This window comes from Pristiophorus japonicus, chromosome 15, assembly GCF_044704955.1.
Source record: "Pristiophorus japonicus isolate sPriJap1 chromosome 15, sPriJap1.hap1, whole genome shotgun sequence".
Classification (NCBI taxonomy): Eukaryota; Metazoa; Chordata; class Chondrichthyes; family Pristiophoridae; genus Pristiophorus; species Pristiophorus japonicus.
Window position 1 is genome coordinate 67,650,823 of NC_091991.1, and position 27,174 is coordinate 67,677,996.

General features: G+C 41.4%; 1 protein-coding gene and 1 long non-coding RNA gene across 2 annotated transcripts in view; one reads left to right on the top strand and one right to left on the bottom strand.

Annotated features, from left to right (window-relative positions):
* The window catches only part of sult4a1 (sulfotransferase family 4A, member 1), a 62,914-nt gene extending 57,947 nt beyond the window's left edge, over positions 1 to 4,967 (top strand). The window contains exon 7 of the mRNA XM_070901673.1: positions 4,296 to 4,967. Coding sequence (XP_070757774.1) covers positions 4,296 to 4,408 — 113 coding nt within the window. The 3' untranslated portion in view covers positions 4,409 to 4,967. The remainder of the gene's footprint in view (positions 1 to 4,295) is intronic.
* Positions 4,968 to 6,156: 1,189 nt separating this feature from the next.
* Positions 6,157 to 27,174, bottom strand: part of LOC139281502 (uncharacterized) — a 29,297-nt gene continuing 8,279 nt past the window's right edge. Inside the window, exon 3 of the long non-coding RNA XR_011596886.1 lies at positions 6,157 to 7,708. This is a non-coding gene — a long non-coding RNA (uncharacterized lncRNA). The remainder of the gene's footprint in view (positions 7,709 to 27,174) is intronic.

Sequence of the window (27,174 nt, forward strand, 5' to 3'; positions counted from 1 at the left end):
GGAACACCTATCCTGTCACTCTGTGGCCCCCATGACCATTTTGCTTGTGGTACTCTGATCATTCCTTTTAAGTGAACTCCAGAATGCAGTGTATAGCAGCTTCACTTTCACCATGGGGGATATAAATGCAGTTGTTCAACAGATGTTGCTTATAATATTGCTCTTGTTTTTGTTAAACTTCTTTTTCACGTCCTGAAGGTTTTGGCTTTCGCTGTTTCCATGGATGCCTGCAGCCCTTCGACATCTCCCCCAAGTAGCTATTCTCCTTGTGTGAATGTCGATTGTTTTAACAGCCTGTTAGACTCATTAATTATTTTCATATTTTCTGCTGTTTGGTGCAGTATTCAGAACAAAGAATTGGATTGATGTCTCTTTGATAGTCTGACTAAAGACAAGACACCAATCAGACTAGCAATCCAGCCATTGCTCACTTTACTCATAAAGAAAGGGAAAGGTGGCAAAGAAAAGATGGTGCAAACAATTTCTCTGAATTGAGGAAAGCAAAGATTTTCACTCAGAACTACACAGGAGCGTGGCATCAGGCAGTGAATGTGCTCTGGAACTGAAGAGCATGGCATCAGGTAGTTGGTTTGATTTTTGAACTGAAAAGGAATGTGGCACCAGACACTGGCTTTGATTCTGAATCGAAGGGTATGTGACATCAGGAAGTAAGTTTGACTCTAAAGAGATGCATTTTTGGTTGATTTGAAGTAGGGGCTGCAACCCCCATCTTGTTTCCTGGAGCCACTGGAATTCAGAGTCTGAATTCCCCTAATGAGCTTTAAAAACATACTATTCCAATTTAACATAAATGATCAATGAGAATTCTCAAGTCTGGCCCTTGGTTCCTCTTCAAATCTCTGGTTCACTTGTTTCCAGTTGGATCTTCCTGTGGTCTGTTCTTTTAAAATGGGCCTTGATTTTTTTTTGATAAGATTAGCTAAACTATACCTGCACAACATTAAATAATAACAGATTGTTTAAAAAAAATTGTAGTTCAATTGTCTGCGCTTTCATTTTATTAATGGTTTAATTTTTTTTAACACTTTCATTATATCAGTTTTCAGTTTTGCTTCGATGTCTGGAACAAAAATAAAGTTATCCAGGAGACGGTTTGGGTGAAAAGTAATTCACTGAAATGCTGCACATTTGTTTGCGTTAATTTTTCAGTTTTTTAATTTTGTTTATGTTTGAAGCATTTTGGTTTCTTCCTTTTTGTTTTTAGTGTATCGACTCATTGAACTGAAGACCTAGTGTAATTGGTGAGAAGGTATACTAGCCCTATCCCATTGCCCTTCCTTCTGTTTTATGGCTTTTCATCTAAACCCGCACACATGTATTTTACAGCCAGGTGGGTACCGCAGTTCTTTATTACTCAACAGAATTTCTTAAAGTTTATTTTCATCTTATGCTATTGATTAAAGATGAAATATATTCCGATGGGAAACTAATCCTTCGTATCACTCACACCACTTACTTTTCACTCCATTTAGCTCAGATTTTTTAAATTTCTGTGGTCTGAGCATTCTGTGCTCATCTATTTAGGCCAGTGTGGTTATATCGGCCCTTCTTGACCCAAAGAGAGTTGTGTGTAAGTAATTCAACACTCATTTAAGACTTGAAACTGAATTAGTGATGAGAGTGCTGTAATTATAAGAATAAGAATAATGCACAGTAATTTAAATTCCTCCAACTCTAATCTTGATTATCTTGGCAAAGAACCTTCATCGTGGTTCCAACACGATGATTGTCTTATCCCTGCTATATTTTCCAGATCCTCTGGTCTCTCGACTTCAATAAGACCTGTGCACCCGATGCTATCCCTCTTATTATCCTTATGTGCTTCTGTTGTTTGCCATCACTTCAGTCTCTTCCTTTCTTTCTCCTTGGAAATGTCCTTTCTGTAAGAATGATGCCACTCCCTTCCTGTCCAGTTGCTGTCCTATTTTCTTTATATCTATGATTTCTAAAGTTATGGAAGCAGCTGTTAACTCTCAGATTATTCATCACCTTGCAAGTTCTAGCCTAATCCATTATCATCTACATGGTTTTGGCATTTTCGAGTCACTGATTTTCTTTTCTTGTATGTTATACACTTCCTGGAATTCTGCTCTTGAACACTTTGGTGATTAATTTTGTCATTGCCTTGGACATCTCCAAAGCTGCTGGTAAGGCCTGGTATTCTAAAGAAGTTGCTATTATATTCCTGTGTTCCTAATATATGGTCATCTAACAAAATTCATGGCTACCATGTTTTCTATCAAACTCTTTATGCTACAGTTGATGGCTCACCATTTGACAACTCAGGAATTCAGAATATTCTATTACTCTGTTTCTTCTCTTTGCTTATGATCTCCACTCATCATTCAGTGTTTTGCTGATGACTGCAATCTATTCATAAACTTACTTTAGATTACATGCTCTTGGTCCACAAAATTTTCATTCATCTCACAATGCATTAGCTGAATCACTGTATCATCCTTCAATGGGACAATGAAATTATTTCTTTCTTTTCCATTCTTCAAAGATGTAAGGGGTATTTTATGAGCAAAGATCAGAGATAGGACATTAACACTGGTGCTGACTCGCTGGCCTGCACTCTGTTAGTAAGCACATAAGTAAGTAAGTTAGTAAGACCAGCAGCACGGTCTCAGGAAATTTCTGCTAGCTTCTTCATATTGTTCAGAAACCCAGCTAATAGCTTCCCTCACTTACCTTTGATGGTTCCATTCTTGTCCTCCTTCAATTATTGACATTCCAGGTTTCACTATCTCCTCTGATATCAGCCAAACTCCATTGTGACAGCTGGCTCGAGGACTTCTTTTCCCTTCAACAACTCTTAATTTTGATAGAAAGCCCTATTATTCACAAGATTTAAATATTGCTTCAATATCTGTGGAGGGTTTACTAACAACTCATTTGCATTCTTGGACAAGATACAAGAAAAAAAAAACTACCATTTGATAAGTGATTCATCGATACTCTCCAACTTTTCTGTCTCCACTATAACCAATTTTATTGATATTACCATGGTTATTGCTGCTCTGAAGTTTCCTCTTTTATTACTGCTAAGCTCTAACTACAGAAGCATACATGCTCTCCTTATTCCTTGCATCCATGAAGTAGTGTCCCACCACACCAACTCTACTCTAGCTCATTCTTACTCAGGACCTCCTAGCTGTTGAACTCTTAGCACTCTCAGCCTTCTCTTTCTCCTACAATCTAGAAGATTTTAAACCCCATGCTTGGCATCACTGAATCACCATTTCCTGATTTATCCTATCTTCTGTCCAGCTTTTGGTGGCACCCTGGTCTTTGGGTTTGGCCCAATTCTTAAATTCTGCATTTTTATGAATGGAGAGAAAAGTATATGCTATAAAAGAAGGAATCAGTTCAGGACTGGAGTTTAGCTTCCTTTTAAAATATGTGAATTAAATAGACAGTATTTCAAGTGGTTATAACCAATATTTCTAATGACCTAACAATGTGAAGGACCCATATTGTTAATATGTGTGTCTACACCAATTATTGTTTTGCACTGCAGAATCTTACAGTTGACCTAATTTGAAAACGTCAGATGAATGATAAATGCAGAATAAATCTTAATTATCATAAATAGCATCTGGGAATCCATCACATCACATTCAAATATTTTCCTGGACATATGCTGCATCTATACAATACGTAGGTTGAAACTAACAGAATTAGTATTAGACTGTTCCATATTCCCTTTGAATTATCTTTTATTTCCTCTCATGCTCATTTTGATCATGAGTCCCACCTCCTTCTTCTTTCACCCTATTCCTCTTAAACTACTGACTGCCTAATATCCATTCCTGGCTTCCATGTTACTAATTAATGCTATGCTATTTACTAATAATTGTATAATTTTACCAGTTAATATTATAGTTTTACTGATTAATTTAATAGTACAACATTACTAATTAGTAAAATATTCTAACTTTACTAATAAATATGATGCTCTAAGACCAGATCATCTTTCCAAACTATTTCCTGTTGTCAAATTTCATACTTGCCAGCCAGAAACGAAACACTGAAGAGGAGCATGGAGCAACCAAGCTCGTGCTCTTTAATATGTTTGAACTTGATTGACCACAGTTATAAATTATTTGCGTAAAACTAATGGTCTTGTAGATTTAGCTGGTAATGGTCACAGAGTAGATATGTTACTTTCTGTACCTTGGCTCAAGTGGACCTGCCCCTAACCTCAAACTTATGGAAATATATTTTCACCAGGCTGAATGTAACAAGGGACATTGTTTTGTTTATTTCAGGAAGGGTTGGGCTGTGGAAGGATATCTTCACTGTATCAATGAATGAGAAATTTGATGCCGTTTTCAAACAGAAGATGGGAAAATCTGACCTCAGCTTCGACTTCAGCCTTTAAGGAATCAACATGCATGCTCTCCAGCATTCTCAACACTAGCTAGAAGTGCTTCTCCACATTCGTCCATCAATCACTGGTTAATCTTCGCTGTTACGTGTGTTATGACAGCTTTTTAGTGAAGGATGTTGGGTATTCTATATCTATAGTTGCAGTTTCCTCACCTCTTGGCATCTTAACCAGTAAGCTGCCTTTTAGCAGAATTGCAAGGCACACAGTCTAAGAAAGCAACTTAAATATAAACTGCAGTAGCTTTGATAGTAAGGGCAATTACTGTGTACTCCAAAATGAGAACTATTTAAAAATATGCAAACGCGTACATATACATCCACACATACGCACGCGCATACATGCGCATACAAAAGAAACCAAAATTATAAATAAGGAAAATTACTGCTACAAAATGTTTTTTTAAGTTTGTTCTTCTGTAAATGTTACATGACACATTCCAGTCTGATTTGAGTAGTCAGATTAGGAACAAGTTCCGAAGTGCTGTCCAGATCTAAATTAAACCAATTTAAATTATTCGGTTGTTGCTGAATCTACTTCATTTGGATTTTCAAAGATAATGGGTGTAGTGAATTGAAACAAATATTGCATCAGTTTTTTCAAGAAGGTTAAAGTCATTCAAAAATGCACCATTGTGGAAAGAAAGTGAATGCATTACCCAATCCACTGCTGGCATTAGCTAACCTTGGGATTAATAAAGCTGAACCTCTGGTAGTCCGTTAACCAGGTTCATTGATGTACCAGAACTTAACCTGCAGCATGTTAATGTGAGCGCTTGATGCAACTAGACAAATAAGTAGTTGAAATGAGCTGGATGCAATACAGGACTGCATTCCACAAATCCTTAGCAACAGCATGAGGAGAGAAGTGGAGGAACTGTGGTCCTATCACCCATTCCCTGTACGCTGGATGTTTTAGTCATTTTGTCATTTATCCCTTTTGAAAATCGCAGTACCAGATTTCTGTAACATTTCTGTACCAGAATAAAATACAGCTGGATTATTTTCTATTGTTTGAGAGTATTCTAGGAAAACATTTTTCAGTTGATACATTGTTTATTTTATAAATTTCAACGTTAGCAAATCATTTACTAGGTGTCTCACAACAATGCTACAAAAACACTCGGTCCTCAAAAGGTTAACACAATAGAGGTCTGATTTTACTGATTTTGACTAAAAAATCAAATTATTTATTTTAATGTAACCTTTAGTTTAACCCTGAGAGCACCAGCGTCGCCAGAGTCTTTTGTAGCTCCTGGACTGACATTCTTTTTATAAATTTCACTTAAATAATTAATTTAATGCATCACATAATATTATTGGAACATTCTTACTGAAATGTTAGAATTGATTTTATTAATGTAATAAATCGATATTATTTAGTATAAACTTATGATCCCAGCCTCCCAGGCAAAACAAAGCAAGTCCTTAAAGTTGAGTTCTGCCTCCTCTCCTAACTTGTGTCGAATAACTGCACCTTTTATTGTTTTCCACCCCAGTGCTAATTCTCTGCCTCTGCAAATCCACTGAACAGTTACTTCAATTTTCAAGAGTGAGGGCATGAATATATTCATTGTCTGAAATGCTGACTTTGGTGTGGTTTTTCAGCCAGTGAACAGTGACTTTTCTCGTTTGACTTGATGTTAAAAATAAACAGTAACCAGTAATTTCCTGTGATATGCTTTTAGCAATGGCACTGGAAAAACCCATAGGTTGAAATATGACATTGGTGGTGCTGGGGGGGGGGGGGGTAGCTTGAGTGAAATGAGAGAGCTTATTCACGATATCCTGAGGGTCAGTGTTAAATTTCAATAAATGGTTAACCATTGCATAAAATATTGCAAAAGTTTCTCAGTGGCATCCCGAAACAAATGATTATTCTAGAAATGTTGCTGTCTGTGTTTGGTTTTTAGCATGTTGTTGCAGAGATGGCAACCTTCAAAGATTGAAATCAGTGAGATAGCCCCTCCAAAACTTGCCAGGGCTCAGGGTTCATCCATGGGAATGGGTCCCAGCGGTGTCCAAGGGTGGAACCCTGGTGGGGATCAAGGGGCAAAAGCCCCTGAAGCTCTTGGATCTTATTTTTGGAGGCAATTAAATGGCTTTTCATGCAAGATAATACTGTTTATTTGGACATGCTTCCAAGAACAGTACTGGCTACAACTCTCTACAATGCTGCTTTATACCTGCTTCCATCCTTACATGTTCACTTCCTATCACTCTTGTGAGCATGACTGTATTCTCTTGTTGCTTTTTTTTTTGCTGCTCAACAAGGTAATTTGAGGGTTTAAACTTAACTGCAGGGATATCTTTGTGAAGAGCCATTTTTGCAGTAACTATAAGCACCCAGTGTTTCTTCAGGTTCCAAGTTAGGCCTGAAGAGGGTTTTGTTTTTTCTAATCCAGGAGAAGAGCCACTCCTCAGCACCATTGGCAGACGCCATAGTTAAATCTGGTTCCACAACCTAACTAAACAGTGAAAACGGGGGTCTGCAATCTGCGTTACTCCTGGTACGAGGTCTTTGAATCCTGCATTGCTGTCATTGTTACTGAAGAATTGGCTTTTGAGGCTATGATATTTCTGAAATATTCTGGTTACTGCTTTTTCCAGACTGAGCCAGCAGCTGGATACATGCTGAATCACCTACACACATTTTGTGTCACAAAATTCCTCTAAACTCTCCTTCCTCTTTGTTGACTTGTTAAATCAGTAGTGTGTATCAATGCAAAAATCTTCAATGTCAAAGCCCGTTCTAGCATATGCTTGCAATATTGTGAATGATATATGGACAGCCAATGATGAGCACTGCTGTTTTTTTTTGTTACTCTTCTCATGATTGTGTTCCTCATACCAAAGTTCACTGAGGTATTGTCCAGTCAACACTGACACAGGTATCCCAGAAAATGCTGTTCTGGTGCAGGGTCTCATCCATTTTCCTGATTTTGGCATCAGCTGTTGGTCCTCTAGTCATGCATATGTTCAAAAGCTGAGTTGCGACTCCACCAGAAGTGAAAAATAGCATTGCTAATAGGTTTACCTTCAGTAGTCCTGTATCATTGGACTATTGATAAGTTCACAGGGTTTCACATTCATTTCCTCAACTAATTTTGATCCGAAATGGTTTGTCAGTGCCCCATTAACAATGCATGTAGTTTTAGTTCCCTTTTTGATGCATATTTTGCTATTTGAATATCAGAAAATCGTTCCTTAAAGAGTGGGCTCCATGTACAGCCAGGGCGAAAGGAGCATTGGCGTCAATCGGTACTGCACCAGCTTTCAGTTCTGCCCTTGTAATCTGGTAATAGAAAATTTACAAGTTGGGTCATGCCACATGGGTTCAAAAAAGAGAACACAACAAAATAATTATTGTAACTTTCAGAAAGCTTGAAAGGGTTGAGAATATCACATAGACTTACCTTGTCAGCAAGAGGGTTCGATAAGGGGAACTTCAATTTTGTTTGGGGTGCAGCTGCTTAAGCCAACTTCATGTGTGACTGTGACTGGGCCTTAATCCACATATTAGTGACCCGTGATGGGCAATATTTACTGTCTTCACACAAACATTGCAACAAACACTCTGGCTGTTTCCAGGCATAGCAGGCCATATCTTAATCCATTCTTTATTAAACTTGTTCTTGTACTTGAAAGCCCCTGCATACTTAGAAGGCTTCCCAATGATTTTCTGCTGCTTTGGGGAATGATTCATAAGAACATAAAAATTAGGAGCAGGAGTAGGCCATTCGGTGTCTCAAGCCTGCTCCATTGCACAAAATCATGGCTGATCTTCTACCTCAACTCCACTTTCCTGCACTGTCCCCATATCCCTTGATTCCCTTAATATTCAAAAATCTATTGATCTCTGTCTTGAATATACTCAAAGACTGAGCCTCCACAGCCCTCTGGGATAGACAATTCCAAAGATACAAATCAGTCTTTGTCAGTGATGCCCTACTTGATGAAAGAAAGCTCCAGAAAGAGCATCTCTGATTGGTTGACTCTTCAATATGTGCATTCGATTACACTACAAGTGAAAATCTATTTCTCTAGAATGTGATCCACTGTCATTTCTTAGTGCCTCAACTCCTATTCTTCCCATTTCTCAGCCGGTCTTTACAGATCTTATTACCCTGATCCTTTTCTGGGCAACTCAAATCTTTCTGCACTTACAGAAGGTATCAGGGAGAATGAGGAATTTGGTTACACACAGGAAGAAATTACATTTATGAGGTGCTCTTCTCATCCTCTGAATGTCTCAAAGCAATTCACATCCAATGAATTACTTTTGAAATATATTCACCACTGTTATGTAGGCAGACGTGGCGACCAATTTGTGCAAGCCAGAGTTCCACAAACAGAATATGATCTGATTTTACTTTTGTGTTTGTCCAGAATTTATTTCAGGGATGAGCAACACTTGCTTCTTAACACAAACCTTCAAACTTTTCCATTTTTCTTCCACATCCTATCCTTGAAATGTTTCTTTCTATTTAATGTTATTATATATTCCCCCATATCACAGTGAGCCCATCTGAAATTTGGCTCCATCGACTTCCATTTATGTTCCACCTTCATCTCTAATCTAAAAGTTGCATTTTTATCATTATCTCACAGATGGTTTATCATTCCTTTCATCACTATTTAATACCCTCATCATTATTTAATATCAAATTCACCACCACCTTTGTAGCTTTTCACTATCTGCTTGACCTGCTGAGATTTCCAGCATTTTCTGTTTTTATTTCACTATCTTCTTTGTAGCTTTGTTCACATGCTGTTTTACAAACAAGTCCCACAGAACTCCAGTAAATTCTCACTTAACATGCAGATAGTCTCCATTGTATATCCCTGTAGACTCACCGATCAGGAATTTGATCCATGTAGCCAAAGCCTGGTATACACTTGTTTTCTGCATGGTCAACCCCCGCCCCCTCCGTCACTCACACATCAGCCCCCTTACTCACCCACCTGTCGGCTCCCTCACTCATCCACCTGTCACCACACTTTGGTCACCCACCCATTGCCCCCCTCGTGGTCCACCTGTCACCCACCCCCTCACTCGTCCGCCTGCAGTCCCCCACCCCATCTTGCTTGCCCACTCGTCTCCTCTCTCGCTCACCCACCTATCGACCTGGGTTTGCTTTGGTTTCTTTTACAAAATGTCATTAACTTTTCCCTAGAAAGTGATACCACAGGCATGTGAAGGAGAATGAGGAAACTGTAAATCCAATGTGCAAGGTTAAACAATACTTAAAAATGCAAGAAAGGTACGTACTCGAAATCACAAGGATTCACTTCTGTCATTATCCATAACAGCTGATCAAATATTATGCAGATATATGTTGAAAGAGAATATTGGGGTCACTGAAGAATACATCCATATGTTGAGTATGCAACTATTTTCTTTCTTCAGAGAAATATGGAAATCCTACTGTAGGGTTTCAATCAGGGTTTAGTGACAATTGTAGAACTGAGTATATTGTACATCATGTGTGGTATTTATTTTCTAGTGGAATGTTAGAGGTTGTGGCCCCTAGAAAATATTGATCTTTGACAAATTATTTGATACATCTTACATAATTTTGATGATCTTTATGTATGTAAATATTTTCTGATGCATATTCTATTACATATGAGAAGCTGGATAAAAAAAACAACTATATTGGTGTATCATGTATATTGTGGTAATCAATTATTAGCAAAATAATATATTTGTTTCTTAACTCTTGTTGCAAGTGTTTAATTTTGAGTTTAGAAATTACTGTTGGAGTGTTAACTTAAATCATTTACATGATATTCATTGGTCGTCTATCTTAACACAGGCATTAATTTATTTATTTTAAACTAGTCAACAACTCTGTCAAAATAGTGGATAAAGCAAAGTGTTTGCTTGCTAATATCTTCAGCAGCAATTTCTAGGCTTTGCTCCCCAAATGAATCACTGATTAAAATAATTGTATAGGATTGAAAAAGCTCTTTGTTACAATAGTTGCCACAGACCCTGACGAACTTCATCACAAGATGGATGCATCGCCTTGACGATGGTGTCATTTGGCATCGGAATGTTATTTACTTCTTTGATCCCGCAAATAAGGAATGATTCATTCAAGCTCACAAATTGAGACTTGCTGTCTTTGTATTAAGGGATATGAAACCAAGGCGGATAAATGGAGTTATGATGCAGATCATCCATGACTTGACTGGCGGAGGAGTTGAATGGTCATCTCCTATTCCTATGAAAATAGATCATAGGAACAGTGCTACATGGTAGTCCCATAGAGGGTGGATATTTTGAAGGACAGGATGTACTCAAATCATTAATCAGAGGCCAGGTTTGAACATTACGTAGGGATAAATCAGTTTATCCATTTTTAAATTTAATCATTTTATGAATCACAAAATATAATTTTTATCCAATTAATAGCAAGCTTGATGTCTTATTAAACTGCATTATTAATAATTATATTAATGACGGGAACATTTTCTATCATGAAAATATGGAATATATATGAATGAGAATTAAACATAAAATGTAATGGTAATGGGGAATGTATGTGAATATAGATTATACATAGTATACAATGATAATGGGGATAAGGCATGAATGAAGATTAAATATTATACAGTGTGCCTATGTATATGAAGAATATATTGATCAGGGTTAGAACATGCACTATATTAAATCATCATTTATACTTTAATCAAAAATGAAAAGTGAGTTTCTCCCTGGTTCGAACTCATTGCCTTGACTCTTCCTCCACTTTCTATTTCATTTAATAGTTCACTCCTCCATTTAATATTTTACAGTAACCTACAATAGCTCCTACATGAATTGGAAAAAACAGTGTGCATTGCTATTTCATTATATTTTTATCTGGATGCATGAGGAGAGCGCACGGCTTCATCCACATGCCCCATCCCCCAGTCCAGGTCTTTAGCCTGCTATTACTCATCAGGGAACGTGCAAATGCAGGGCATTGGAGAAATCCCATCTGATTTTTCCCTTTTCCTTTACAAGTAGTTTTACACTCCCATGGATAAATAGAGGTTAGAAACCAAGAGAGCATATGAAAGATATAATAATGAATAAAACTAAAGGAGAATATGAGAAAATAGGCAAAAAGAGCAGGATAAGGAAAGCTAAAAAGGAGAATGAGGATATTTCAAAAAACATCAAAAGGAATAGTAAGAAATTTTACAAATATATCAGTAACAAGAGTTTTGTTAAAAGCAAGCTGGGACCCTTGAGAAGAAAGGATTATCAATTTGTATTTAATACGTATTTTGCATGTTTTTTACCAAAGAGACGATATCCGCGAGGAGGTGAATCCTGAAGTGGTTGAAAGAAGAGGAGCGATTTTGTGATGGATAAAAGGAAAGTCTTAGTTTAGTTAGTTAAGCTAAGGAAAAACAAAGCACCAGGGCTTGCTGAAATACACCCTAATCCTTTAAAAGTTTGGGAGGAAATTGCAGAGGCTCTAGAAATTATATTTTAGGAATGTGCATATGTGCCAGAAGACTGGCCAATGTAGTACCCATGTTTATAAAGGGCGACGATTTAAATACTTAGAGTCCAGTTTAACAGCTGTGGTAGGGAAAAGTTTAGAATCTTCAATTAAGATTGAAATGGCCACATATCTAAATAAAGAGAAAATAGTTAGGAGCAGCCAGCACAGATTTTAAAAGGGATGAACGTGCTTCACAAACCTCAGAATTCTTTGATGTGGTAATAGACATAGTAGAGAGGATGTAGTGTACATTGGCTTTAGGACAGGTACAAGATACCACATGGAGATTGTTGGAGAAGATTAAAGGGTGTGGAATTGGAGGGAGGAGGGAAAGGGAGGGGGGAGGGGATGAGGTGTCAAGTGGGGACAGCAAACAGGATTACATGGGTTACAAATTGGTTAGAAAGGAGAACACGGAGAGCAGGAGTTAAGGGCAGTTTAGAAACATAGAAAATAGGTGCAGGAGTCGGCCTTTCGGCCCTTCGAGCCTGCACCGCCATTCAATGAGTTCATGGCTGAACATGCAACTTCAGAACCCCATTCCTGCTTTCTCGCCATACCCCTTGATCCCCCGAGTAGTAAGGACTACATCTAACTTCTTTTTGAATATATTTAGTGAATTGGCCTCAACAACTTTCTGTGGTAGAGAATTCCACAGGTTCACCACTCTCTGGGTGAAGAAGTTTCTCCTCATCTCGGTCCTAAATGGCTTACCCCTTATCCTTAGACTGTGACCCCTGGTTCTGGACTTTCCCAACATTGGGAACATTCTTCCTGCATCGAACCTGTCTAAACCCGTCAGCATTTTAAATGTTTCTATGAGATCCCCTCTCATTCTTCTGAACTCTAGTGAATACAAGCCCAGTTGATCCAGTCTTTCTAGATATGTCAGTCCCGCCATCCCGGGAATCAGTCTGGTGAACCTTCGCTGCACTCCCTCAATAGCAAGAATGTCCTTCCTCAAGTTAGGAGACCAAAACTGTACACAATACTCCAGGTGTAACCTCACCAATGCCCTGTACAACTGTAGTAACACCTTCCTGCCTCTGTACTCAAATCCCCTCGCTATATAGGTCAACATGCCATTTGCTTAACCGCCTGCTGTACCTGCATGCCAACCTTCAATGACTGATGTACCATGACACCCAGGTCTCGTTGCACCTCCCCTTTTCCTAATCTGTCACCATTCAAATAATAGTCTGTCTCTCTGTTTTTACCACCAAAGTGGATAACCTCACATTTATCCACATTATACTTCATCTGCCATGCATTTGCCCACTCACCTAACCTATCCAAGTCACTCTGCAGCCTCATAGCATCCTCCTCGCAGCTCACACTGCCACCTAACTTAGTGTCATCCGCAAATTTGGAGATACTACATTTAATCCCCTCGACTAAATCATTAATGTACAATGTAAACAGCTGGGGCCCCAGCACAGAACCTTGCGGTACCCCACTAGTCACTGCCTGCCATTCTGAAAAATACTCATTAACTCCTACTCTTTGCTTCCTGTCTGGCAACCAGTTCTCAATCCACGTCAGCACACTACTCCCAATCCCATGTGCTTTAACTTTGCACATTAATCTCTTGTGTGCGACCTTGTCGAAAGCCTTCTGAAAGTCCAAATACACCACATCAACTGGTTCTCCCTTGTCCACTCTACTGGAAACATCCTCAAAAAATTCCAGAAGATTTGTCAAGCATGATTTCCCTTTCATAAATCCATGCTGACTTGGACCTATCATGTCACCTCTTTCCAAATGCGCTGCTATGACATCCTTAATAATTGATTCCATCATTTTACCCACTACCGATGTCAGGCTGACCGGTCTATAATTCCGTTTTCTCTCTCCCTCTTTTAAAAAGTGGGGTTACATTAGAGTTCTACTTCCAGTAGTTGTGCGGTCAACAAGTGGGTACATAAATACAAGATTAAATGCAAGAGATTTAGAACAGAAGGAGTAATGTCTTCACATAGGCAGCTGAAAGGCTGTGAAATTCACTTCCAGAGTTAGTGGTTGAGGCAGACGCTATCTGAACATTCAAGATTAGATTGGATTGCTGAATGAAGGCAAAGGGAAAAGGCAGCTGGTCAAATGAGGCATTGTCTCACTTAGAAATGTGTGAGTGTATGCGAGCAGAGAATTGGAGTCGCTGTTGGCAGCAGCTCCAGTCCGGGTGAGCAGGGTGGGACTGTGCTCCACATTATGCTGAGGGGATTCCACAAGAATGGCTGCCAGGTGAGCGGCGGGCTGGCTTAGAGCCGGAGCCAGGGCAGGGGGCAAGGAAAGGAGAGATGGGGCCAAGGTTGAGATTAGAGGGAGCGATGGAAGTTTACAATGTGCATATTGTGAAGAACGAGTATTTTGAAAACACACTTTTTACACTTACCGTATATACTCGCGTATCCTACGATCTCACGTATCATGCGACCCCTAAATTTTCGTCCCCAAAACATGACTTTATCATATATCTCATGTATCATGCGAGTCACTTTTTTGAGATACCAGATGCCACTAGGCTAGGTTTTCAAACAAGTTTAACAAGTACCCAACACGTAACAAGTACCCTAACACATAACAACGATCGAATACAGACCTTAACAACCGAATCATGAAACATCGAGTGGATTCTGTTGTGAAAGCTGTTCGCGAATCGAACACCGACATAGCAATCATTCCAGCTGGCTTGCCTAGCGTCGTTCAGCCACTTGACGTATCCATTAATAAGCCATTTAAAGACAATATAAAAAAGAAATGGAATGACTGGATAATGGAAGGAGAGAAATCATTTACGAAGGGAGGGAATATGAAGGCTCCGGATTTGCCTCTACTGTGTTTGCGGGTAAAAGAAGCATGGGCTGAGATAGATGGAGATTTGATTGTTAAAGCCTCTAATAATGCAGCAAACTTCAGAGGGAGTTGTGGGTGGCGATCTAGAGACCACAGCAAAGATACAGTACAAGTGACAATCGAGACTGCAATCCAGCCCAGGAGATACCTGCCGAGATTCAGCGTGGATACGGTCTGCTTAACAGCCTAATCTTGGCCAGCACTTCACACCCGCAAATTTTGTATCTCGCGTATCATGCGACCCCCCAAATTTAGGTTACAATTTAGGTCTTCAAAAGTCGCATGATACGCGAGTATATACGGGTAATACATTTGGGATGAGAAAGCTATTGCTCACATATACAGTGCACACGGGCTGGCACTTATGTATCCAAGACGTCAGCGGGATGGTTCACCATGAGGAGCACAGGGCCTCGGTTTAACCTCTTCCAAAAGACGGCACCTCCAGCCAATCAGCACTCCCTCAGTGCGACACTGAAATGGCAGCTTGGATTATATGCTCAAAACCTGGAGTGGGCCCATAACTTTATGACTGAGAGGCAGGGGTGCTACCACTCCGCCAAAGCTGACACCTAATCATCAATGATCAACTAATCATCACGTATTCTGATCAAAGTCAGGGAAGCAGACTGGATCATTTGGACACAGAGCACCGAACTCAAGGAAACCAATATGGAATTCACCAGCCTCCAGCAAGATAAGAATTTTTAAACTTAAGATAGTGAATCTGTAACAAACAAGCAGAAACAGTAGTTTATTACGGTCAATTGATCCCTTTAAAAAGAAACTGAATTGATATCTGTTGAGAATGAAGATTTGGGGTTATAAATATATAAACAGATCTGTTGGGGGCTGGGGGAGGAGGGGCTTAGAAAGACAGTATAGACAACCTAGAAAGGAGCCATGCTTAAAGGTGACATGAATAATATTGCTTTGTTTTGCTGTCCATTCTGCCCCTCCCTCAAGGTGTTGAAGAACAATGGTCCCATAACATCAGCCCTCTGCTACTTCTCAAATGACCACTCTTCATGTATGAGCCTAGACAGGGAATGCCAGCAGGGTATTGCAGCATGAGGTGCATCTCAGCCTGGTTCATTCCTGGCATCCAAGTATATACACTTTACAGCAGGGCTAACTCCATCTGCCGACGAGGAGGTGCATGGAGAGGCAGTCGGGACTTCGGCGAGAGGCCTATAAAAGGCACAGCAGGGAGTCCGGGGAGCAGCGTCGAGGAGGTGCGTGGAGAGGCCCAGCTTGTGCAGCTACAGGGAGAAGACAAAAAAGTAGAAAGAAATAGAAAGGTGATGTCACAGCCAAGGGGGTAAGTGATTGGTGAGTAGTTTTTCTTTTTTTCTTTTCTATAACATTGAGTAAACTTTAGCATTGTTGTTGCCAATTTAAGTGTATCTAAGGGTTAAGTCATGGCAGGAGAGCTCGGTCACGTGATATGCTCCTCCTGTACCATGTGGGAACTCAGGGACACTTCTGGTGTCCCTGACGACTATGTCTGCGGGAAGTGTATCCGCCTCCAGCTCCTGACGGTCCGTGTTGCGGAATTGGAGCTGAGGGTGGATTCACTCTGGAGCATCCATGATGCTGAGAATGACGTGAGTAGCACGTGTAGCGAGTTGGTCTTACCGCAGGTGAAGGGTCCACAGCCAGATAGGGAATGGAAGACCAGCAGGAAGAGCAGTGCAAGGAAGGTAGTGCAGGGGTCCTCTGCGGTCATCCCCCTGCAAAACAGATACACCACTTTGAGTACTGTTGAGGGGGATGATTCATCAGGGGAGGGCAGCAGCAGCCAAGTTCATGGCACCATGGGTGGCTCTGCTGCACAGGAGGGCAGGAAAAAGAGTGGGAGAGCGATAGTGATAGGGGATTCAATTGTAAGAGGAATAGATAGGCGTTTCGGCGGCCGCAACCAAGACTCCAGGATGGTATGTTGCCTCCCTGGTGCAAGGGTCAAGGATGTCTCGGAGTGGGTGCAGGACATTCTGAAAAGGGAGGGTGAACAGCCAGCTGATGTGGTGCACATTGGTACCAACGATATAGGTAAAAAAAGGGATGAGGTCCTACAAGATATTTAAGGAACTAGGAGCTAAATTAAAACGTAGGACCTCAAAAGTAGTAATCTCGGGATTGCTACCAGTGCCACGTGCTAGTCAGAGTAGGAATCGCAGGACAGCGCAGATGAATACGTGGCTTGAGCAGTGGTGCAGCAGGGAGGGATTCAAATTCCTGGGGCATTGGAACCGGTTCTGGGGGAGGTGGGACCAATACAAACCGGATGGTCTGCACCTGGGCAGGACCGGAACCAATGTCCTAGGGGGAGTGTTTGCTAGTGCTGTTGGGGAGGATTTAAACTAATATGGCAGGGGGATGGGAACCAATGCAGGGAGACAGAGGGAAACAAAATGGAGACAGAAGCAAAAGACAGAAAGGAGATGAGTAAAAGTGGAGGGCAGAGAAACCCCAAGGCAAAAAACAAAAAGGGCGACTGTACAGCAAAATTCTAAAGAGTCAAAGTGTAATGAAAAGGCAAGCATAAAAGCTCGGTGCCTCAATGCGAGGAGTATTTGGAACCGGGGAGAGGGCTCTGAGCTAGTTAGAGTGGGTGAGAGCTCAGATGAACAGGACCCAAAGAAAGAATGCAAAAGGCAGAAGGCAACAGAGCAGAGTAGCACTGGGGGAAGTGTAAACCACAAGGTGATAGGAAGGGACAATATGTATGAATATAAAGGGGCTGCAGGAGGGGTCAAAACTAAAAATCATGGTTTAAAAACTAGTATTAAAAAACTCTACCTAAACACACACAGCATTCGAAATAAAGTAAACGAGTTGACGGCACAAATCATTACAAATGGGTATGATTTGGTGGCCATTACAGAAACATGGTTGCAGGGTGGCCAAGACTGGGAATTAAACATACAGGGGTATCTGACAATTTGGAAAGATAGACAAGAAGGAAAAGGAGGTGGGGTAGCTCTGTTAATAAAGTATGATATCAGGGCAGTTGTGAGAGACGATATTGGCTCTAATGAACAAAATGTTGAATCATTGTGGGTGGAGATTAGAGATAGTAAGGGGAAAAAGTCACTGGTGGGCGTAGTTTATAGGCCCCCATATAATAACTTCACGGTGGGGCGGACAATAATCAAAGGAATAATGGAGGCATGTGAAAAAGGAACAGCAGTAATCATGGGGGATTTTAACCTACATATCGATTAGTCAAATCAAATCGCACGGGGTAGCCTTGAGGAGGAATTCATAGAATGCATACAGGATTGTTTCTTAGAACAGTACGTTACAGAACCTACAAGGGAGCAAGCTATCTTAGATCTAGTCCTGTGTAATGAGACAGGAATAATAAACGATCTCCCAGTAAAAGATCCTCTCGGAATGAGTGATCACAGTATGGTTGAATTTGTAATACAGATTGAGGGTGAGGAAGTAGTGTCTCAAACAAGCGTACTATGCTTAAACAAAGGGGACTGCAGTGGGGTGAGGGCAGAGTTGGCTAAAGTAGACTGGAAACACAGACTAAACGGTGGCACAATTGAGGAACAGTGGAGGACTTTTAAGGAGCTCTTTCATAGTGCTCAACAAAAATATATTCCAGTGAAAAAGAAGGGCGGTAAGAGAAGGGATAACCAGCCGTGGATAACCAAGGAAATAAAGGAGAGTATCAAATTAAAAAAACAATGCGTATAAGGTGGCCAAAGTTAGTGGGAAACTAGAAGATTGGGAAAATTTTAAACGACAGCAAAGAATGACTAAGAAAGCAATAAAGAAAGGAAAGATAGATTACGAAGGTAAACTTGCGCAAAACATAAAAACAGATAGTAAAAGCTTTTACAGATATATAAAATGGAAAAGAGTGACTAAAGTAAATGTTGGTCCCTTAGAAGATGAGAAGGGGGATTTAATAATGGGAAATGTGGAAATGGCTGAGACCTTAAACAATTATTTTGCTTCAGTCTTCACAGTGGAAGACACAAAAACCATGCCAAAAATTGCTGGTCACGGAAATGTGGGAAGGGAGAACCTTGAGATAATCACTATCACTATGGGGGTAGTGCTGGACAGGCTAATGGGACTCAAGGTAGACAAGTCCCCTGGTCCTGATGAAATGCATCTCAGGGTATTAAAAGAGATGGCGGAAGTTATAGCAGATGCATTCATTATAATCTACAAAATTCTCTCGACTCTGGGGAGGTACCAGCGGATTGGAAAGCAGCTAATATAACGCCTCTGTTTTAAAAAGGGGGCAGACAAAAGGCAGGTAACTATAGACCGGTTAGTTTAACATCTGTAGTGGGGAAAATTCTTGAAGCTATCATAAAGGAAGAAATAGCGGGACATCAAGATAGGAATAGTGCAATCAAGCAGACGCAACATGGATTCATGAAGGGGAAATCATGTTTAACTAATTTACTGGAATTCTTTGAGGATATAACGAGCATGGTGAATAGAGGTGTACCGATGGATGTGGTGTATTTAGATTTCCAAAAGGCATTCGATAAGGTGCCACACAAAAGGTTACTGCAGAAGATAAAGGTACGCGGAGTCAGAGGAAATGTATTAACATGGATAGAGAATTGGCTGGCTAACAGAAAGCAGAGAGTCGGGATAAATGGGTCCTTTTCAGGTTGGAAATCAGTGGGGTTAGTGGTGTGCCACAGGGATCGGTGCTGGGACCACAATTGTTTACAATATACATAGATGACCTGGAAGAGGGGTCAGAGTGTAGTGCAACAAAATTTGCAGATGACACAAAGGTTAGTGGGAAAGCAGGTTGTGTAGAGGACACAGAGAGGTTGCAAAGAGATTTAGATAGGTTAAGCGAATGGGCTAAGGTTTGGCAGATGGAATACAATGTCGGAAAATGTGAGGTCATCCACCTTGGGGAAAAAAAAACAGTAAAAGGGAATATTATTTGAATGGGGAGAAATTACAACATGCTGCGGCGCAGAGGGACCTGGGGGTCCTTGTGCATGAAGCCCAAAAAGTTAGTTTGCAGATGCAGCAGGTAATCAGAAAGGCGAATGGAATGTTGGCCTTCATTGCGAGAGGGATGGAGTACAAAAGCAGGGAGGTCCTTCTGCAAATGTACAGGGTATTGGTGAGGCCGCACCTGGAGTACTGCGTGCAGTTTTGGTCACCTTACTTAAGGAAGGATATACTAGCTTTGGAGTGGGTACAGAGATGATTCACTAGGCTGATTCCGGAGATGAGAGAGGTGTTGTGTAATGAGAGAGGATTAATTAGCAATCTCATTGTGCGAGGCCCCTTGGGGAAGAGTGACCGTAATATGGTGGAATTCTGCATTAGGATAGAGAATGAAACAGTTAATTCAGAGACCATGGTCCAGAACTTAAAGAAGGGTAACTTTGAAGGTATGAGGCGTGAATTGGCTAGGATAGATTGGCGAATGATACTTAAGGGGTTGACTGTGGATGGGCAATGGCAGACATTTAGAGATCGCATGGATGAATTACAACAATTGTACATTCCTGTCTGGCGTAAAAATAAAAAAGGGAAGGTAGCTCAACCGTGGCTATCTAGGGAAATCAGGGATAGTATTAAAGCCAAGGAAGTGGCATACAAATTGGCCAGAAATAGCAGCGAACCTGGGGACTGGGAGAAATTTAGAACTCAGCAGAGGAGGATAAAGGGTTTGATTAGGGCAGGGAAAATGGAGTACGAGAAGAAGCTTGCAGGGAACATTAAGGCAGATTGCAAAAGTTTCTATAAGTATGTAAAGAGAAAAAGGTTAGTAAAGACAAAGGTAGGTCCCCTGCAGTCAGAATCAGGGGAAGTCATAACGGGGAACAAAGAAATGGCAGACCAATTGAACAAGTACTTTGGTTCAGTATTCACGAAGGAGGACACAAACATCCTTCCGCATATAAAAGGGGTCAGAGGGTCTAGTAAGGAGGAGGAACCGAGGGAAATCTTTATTAGTCGGGAAATTGTGTTGGGGAAATTGATGGGATTGAAGGCCGATAAATCCCCAGGGCCTGATGGACTGTATCCCAGAGTACTTAAGGAGGTGGCCTTGGAAATAGCGGATGCATTGACAGTCATTTTCCAACATTCCATTGACTCTGGATCAGTTCCTATCGAGTGGAGGGTAGCCAATGTAACCCCACTTTTTAAAAAAGGAGGGAGAGAGAAAACAGGGAATTATAGACCGGTCAGCCTGACCTCAGTAGTGGGTAAAATGATGGAATCAATTATTAAGGATGTCATAGCAGCGCATTTGGAAAATGGTGACATGATAGGTCCAAGTCAGCATGGATTTGTGAAAGGGAAATCATGCTTGACAAATCTTCTGGAATTTTTTGAGGATGTTTCCAGTAAAGTGGACAAAGGAGAACCAGTTGATGTGGTATATTTGGACTTTCAGAAGGCTTTCGACAAGGTCCCACACAAGAGATTAATTTGCAAAGTTAAAGCACATGGGATTGGGGGTAATGTGCCGATGTGAATTGAGAACTGGTTGTCAGACAGGAAGCAAAGAGTAGGAGTAAATGGGTACTTTTCAGAATGGCAGGCAGTGACTAGTAGGGTACCGCAAGGTTCTGTGCTGGGGCCCCAGCTGTTTACATTGTACATTAATGATTTAGACGAGGGGATTAAATGTAGTATCTCCAAATTTGCGGATGACACTAAGTTGGGTGGCAGTTGAGCTGCGAGGAGGATGCTATGAGGCTGCAGAGTGACTTGGATAGGTTAGGTGAGTGGGCAAATGCATGGCAGATGAAGTATAATGTGGATAAATGTGAGGTTATCCACTTTGGTGGTAAAAACAGAGAGACAGACTATTATCTGAATGGTGACAGATTAGGAAAAGGGAAGGTGCAACGAGACTAGGGTGTCATGGTACATCAGTCATTGAAGGTTGGCATGCAGGTACAGCAGGCGGTTAAGAAAGCAAATGGCATGTTGGCCTTCATAGCGAGGGGATTTGAGTACAGGGGCAGGAAGGTGTTGCTACAGTTGTACAGGGCCTTGGTGAGGCCACACCTGGAGTATTGTGTACAGTTTTGGTCTCCCTAACTTGAGGAAGGACATTCTTGCTATTGAGGGAGTGCAGCGAAGATTCACCAGACTGATTCCCGGGATGGTGGGACTGATCTATCAAGAAAGACTGGATCAACTGGGCTTGTATTCACTGGAGTTCAGAAGAATGAGAGGGGACCTCATAGAAACGTTTAAAATTCTGACTGGTTTAGACAGGTTAGATGCAGGAAGAATGTTCCCAATGTTGGTGAAGTCCAGAACCAGGGGTCACAGTCTAAGGATAAGGGGTAAGCCATTTAGGACCGAGATGAGGAGAAACTTCTTCACCCAGAGAGTGGTGAACCTGTGGAATTCTCTGCCACAGAAAGTAGTTGAGGCCAATTCACTAAATATATTCAAAAGGGAGTTAGATGAAATCCTTACTACTCGGGGGATCAAGGGGTATGGCGAGAAAGCAGGAAGGGGGTACTGAAGTTTCATGTTCAGCCATGAACTCATTGAATGGCGGTGCAGGCTAGAAGGGCTGAATGGCCTGCTACTGCACCTATTTTCTATGTTTCTATGAGGATAGATTGAGTAGACTGGGTCTTTACTCATTGGAGTTCAGAAGGATGAGGGGCGATCTTATAGAAACATTTAAAATAATGAAAGGGATAGACAAGATCGAGGCAGAGAGTTTGTTTCCACTGGTCGGGGAGACTAGAACTAGCGGGTACAGCCTTAAAATACGGGGGAGCCAATTTAAAACCGAGTTGAGAAGGAATTTCTTCTCCCAGAGGGTTATGAATCTGTGGAATTCTCTGCTCAAGGAAGCAGTTGAAGCTAGCTCATTGAATGTATTCAAATCACAGATAGATAGATTTTCAACCAATAAGGGAATTAAGGGTTATAAGGAGCGGGCGGGTAAGTGGAGCTGAGTCCAGGGCCAGATCAGCCATGATCTTGTTGAATGGCGGAGCAGGCTCGAGGGGCTCGATGGCCTATTCCTGTTCCTAATTCTTATGTGTGAAGCACTGTCGCACATCTGACTCCACACTGCAGCTCTTCACACGTAAATCAACTTTAAACAAGCATTGAAATAAAATCCTTTGTTCTGCTAGTTATGAAACTTAGCTCAGTCCCTGTTGGGATATGCAGAGCTCTGCAGGCTGCACGTCACATTTTTAGGATAACTTTGATTTTAATTTTCCAAACTTCTGCTTATGGAGGCCACTCATGGTGCAAAACCCTGCTGACAGTCTTTTTTTCAATATAATCGATTCTGATTCTCAATTTGACGGTGGAAAAATAGAGTTTCATTACTGTGACTTTTATATTTATCAATCAGTGGTTCCTGGGAGATCCATCCACGGGCACCAGAGACTGACTTATCTCCAAGTGGAAAAATTGAGTTCTAAATGGTTTTATAATGGACACAAGAAACATTTAAATTACTGGAAATTCACAATTCCATGCTCTTCCCGTCAAATATTCCCTGGTCTCACTCGCCTGTCTCAGCATTTGGACAGCAATTCATCACTGCTTCACCCAACCATCAACTTTATCAGACCTCTGACTTTAAATCTAGTTTTCCTAACATGTTGTTTCCTCTTTACTCCCTGTGCTCTCACATTAGCATGTAACCACATCTATGTAACATAGTTTCCCAGTATCCATTTGCATCCGTTCCGGACCCGAGCCCATCATTTCTGTTTCCTCTTTTCTCTCCCTTTTTTTCTCCTTTATCCCTCCTGACATCATGCCTCATTTCTTTTCTCCTCCTTTTGGTGCTCTACCCTCACAAACCCCAATTCTTCAGTACTCATCATATTTCCTATTCCCCTACCGCTGTCCCAGACTTCATTCCCTCTTCAATAATTCTACAGCTTCCCTCGGTACCTTCCTTGGCATCCTCTGAAAGGCCCGCCAAGGCACTCATTGACATCTCCTAATGAGTAGAAGCCCCAATTACCCCACCTTATTTTCTCCCTGCCCTTCCCGCCCTGCGCCCTTGCTGCGGCCTAATCTTGCCAACCTCCTTCCAGGCCCTCCTGGCTCTAACCCTTTGGACTCTGCCAGTAAATCGGCTATCATCGTCCCTCTCTGCATTCCCCTTCAAAATAAACGTTCACTTGTGAAAAAGGCCCTCGCCAACCATGAGCTTATTGTGGCTGATCACTCTTTTAAAATCCTTGTCCTGTATCGCCTACCTCTCTTTCGGGGAAAGGGCAGGGAAGTGGGACTAGCTGAGGTGTTGTTGCGGAGAGCCACAGGCTCAATGGCCTCCTTCAGTGCTATGAACATTCTATGAATGCCTCTCCACCACCATCCAGCAGGATGGGACTACACTTGCTTGTTTTCATCCCTATCATGCCAGCCATAGCAACAAAATACCTGCAATCACCTGCTCACGCATTGTTTCCTCTAGCAACCCCAAGGATCTTCCTTAGCCCCCTCCTATTTCTCATCTACATTCTGCCCCTCGGTGACATCATCCGACGTCACAGCGTGAGTTTTTACAAGTAAGCTGACGATGCCCCGCTCTACCTCTCTTCCACCTCTCTCGACCCCTCCACTGTCTCTAAACTGTCAGGCTGCTGGTCCGACATCCTGCACTGGATGAATAGAAATTTCCTCCAATGAAATATCAGAAAGACCAAAGCGATTGTATTCAGTCCACGCCACAAACTCCATTCCCTTGCCATCGATTCCATCCCTCTCCCTGGCAACTGTCTGAGGCTGACCCAGTCTGTACACAACCTTGAAGTTATATTTGATCACGAAGTGAGCATCCTACCTCATATCCATGCCATCACCATGCCCATTTCCACCTCCATAACATTGCCCGTCTCCATCCCTGCCTCAGTTTATCTGCTGCTGAAACCCTCATTCATGCCTTTGTTACCTCTAGACTTGACTATTTCAGTGCACACCTGGCTGGCCTCCCTAGTTTTATCTTCCATAAACTTGAGATCATCCAAAGCTCTGTTCCTTGTGTCCCGCACACCCATCTCTCCTGTGTTCGCTGACCTACATTGGCTCCCAGTAAGCAATGCCTCGTTTTAAAATTTCTCATCCTTGCTTTCAAATCTCTCCATGGCCTCGCCCCTCCCTATCTCTATACTCTCCTCCAGCCCTACAATCCCTTGAGATCTCTGCGCACCGCCAATTCTGGCCTCTTGAATATATCCGATTTTAATCGATCCACCATTGGTGGCCATGCCTTCAGCTGCCTGGGTCCTAAGCTCGTGAATTCCCTCCCTAAAACCCTCTGCCTCTCTACCTCTCTTTCCCCCTTTAAGACCCTCCTTAAAACATATCTCTTTGATGAAGCTTTTGGTCATCTGCCCTTACATCTCCTTATATGGATGGTGTAAAATTTTGTTTTGATAACACTCTGTGAAGCACTTTGGAATATTTTATTACATTAGAGATGCTATATAAATGCACGTTATTGTTAATGTGACATAATAGAGATTTAGAATATAGTAAAAGGTATTGAAAAGATAGATTATATAACACTACTTCAAATTAGCCCATAACAGGAGCGGGGCACAGATTCAAACTGCCAAAAGACATATTTAGGTTGAAGTCAGAAAGTTCTTATTCACACAAGCAGTAGTCAAGACGTGGAATAGACTTCCAGATAGAGCAGTGGAGGTGACAGTGGAATGTGACTATGTTCAAGGATTTTGGAGATGAAACGGAGGTTGAAGATGGGGTGGACTGGTAGCTTGCGAGGACAGAGGAACCAAACGTGAATATCTGAGGAGGGAGGCAATGGTAGCAATTTTGAGAAGGAGGGAACAGTACCTGAGTTGAGGGAACTATTCACAATGCCAGTTAGCAATAGGATCTGGAAGGGTTGTTAGGTGGTCAATAGTTTAGTAGGAATGAGTTCAAGAGACCAAGATGTGCTTGATAAAAGGCCACGAGGACAAAAAGGAGAGATGCGGATTCAGGACTAGTGCAGGGTGGGAGGTTTGACTTGGGAGAACTAAAGGAAAGCAGGTTTCTTTTCCTCCATCCATTACCCATACTCACTTGGCAGTAGAAGGAAACATGTCACTTTACAACTGACACCAAGGGAGTTTGCAGCTGATCTGCACTCCTTTCCAAGGAGTCTGCATCTGTAATCAGTTAGTGATCACTTGCGCTGTCAATGTAACCCAAGAATGAATACAAAACAGAAAGACATGAATGGAGTTCAGAAGGATGAGGAGTGATCTTATAGAAACATTTAAAATAATGAAAAGGATAGACAAGATAAAGGCAGAGAGGCTGTTTCCACTGGTCGGGGAGACTAGAACTAGCGGGACACAGCCTCAAAATACGGGGGAGCCAATTTAAAACCGAGTTGAGAAGGAATTTCTTCTCCCAGAGGGTTGTGAATCTGTGGAATTCTCTGCCCAAGGAAGCAGTTGAGGCTAGCTCATTGAATGTATTCAAATCACAGATAGATAGATTTTTAACCAATAAGAGAATTAAGCGTTATGGGGAGCGGGCGGGTAAGTGGAGCTGAGTCCAGGGCCAGATCAGCCATGATCTTGTTGAATGGCGGAGCAGGCTCGAGGGGCTAGATGGCCTACTCCTGTTCCTAATTCTTATGTTCTTATGTATATAGAGCCTTTCATGACCTCAAGACATCCCAAAGTGCTTTACAGTTTACTTTTGTAACTCACTTTTGTAAAGTAAGAAGCACGGCAGCCAATTTGTGCACAGCAAGGTCCCACAAACAGCAATGTGATAATGACTCGATGATCTGCTTTAGTGATGTTGAATACAAGAAAGAAAGGGCAATATGAAGCATAATCCTAAATACTGTTAAGCTACAATGCAGCTGCAGGACAATGTGACAAAGGTAGATACTAGTGCAAAGGAGGCAGAAACTAATACAAGGGGATTATAACAGACATATAAACCAGATGTGTCAAATGAATTCCTTCATCTGTATTTATTTCAATTATATTTACATAATTACTCAGATTTGCAGTGAATTTGTGTTGCTTCTAATTTCAATGCAATGCAGTTTCTAAACTAACATAATTTGTCTTCATCTGAAAACGCTTTAATCTGGACACTTCTACCAGCTCCTGCTATGTTCACAGCTACCCTCAAGTGGGTAACAATAGTAGTACAGCAGAGCTCTACCAATACTGAAGTGAGATTGTTTTTAAACAAACTAACATTGCACTTTTTTAAACAAACTAACATTGCATGACCTTACAAAATTCCTGGGTCTGAACTTGATTTTTTTGGCTCAGTACTGCATTAAGTGTTATGTAGAAGCATAGGAACTGGAGTAGGCCATTCGCCATTTAAGTAGAATACTGTTGATCTGTACCTCAACTCCACTTACTCGCCTTTGTTCCATATCCCTTTGACACCCTTACCTGAT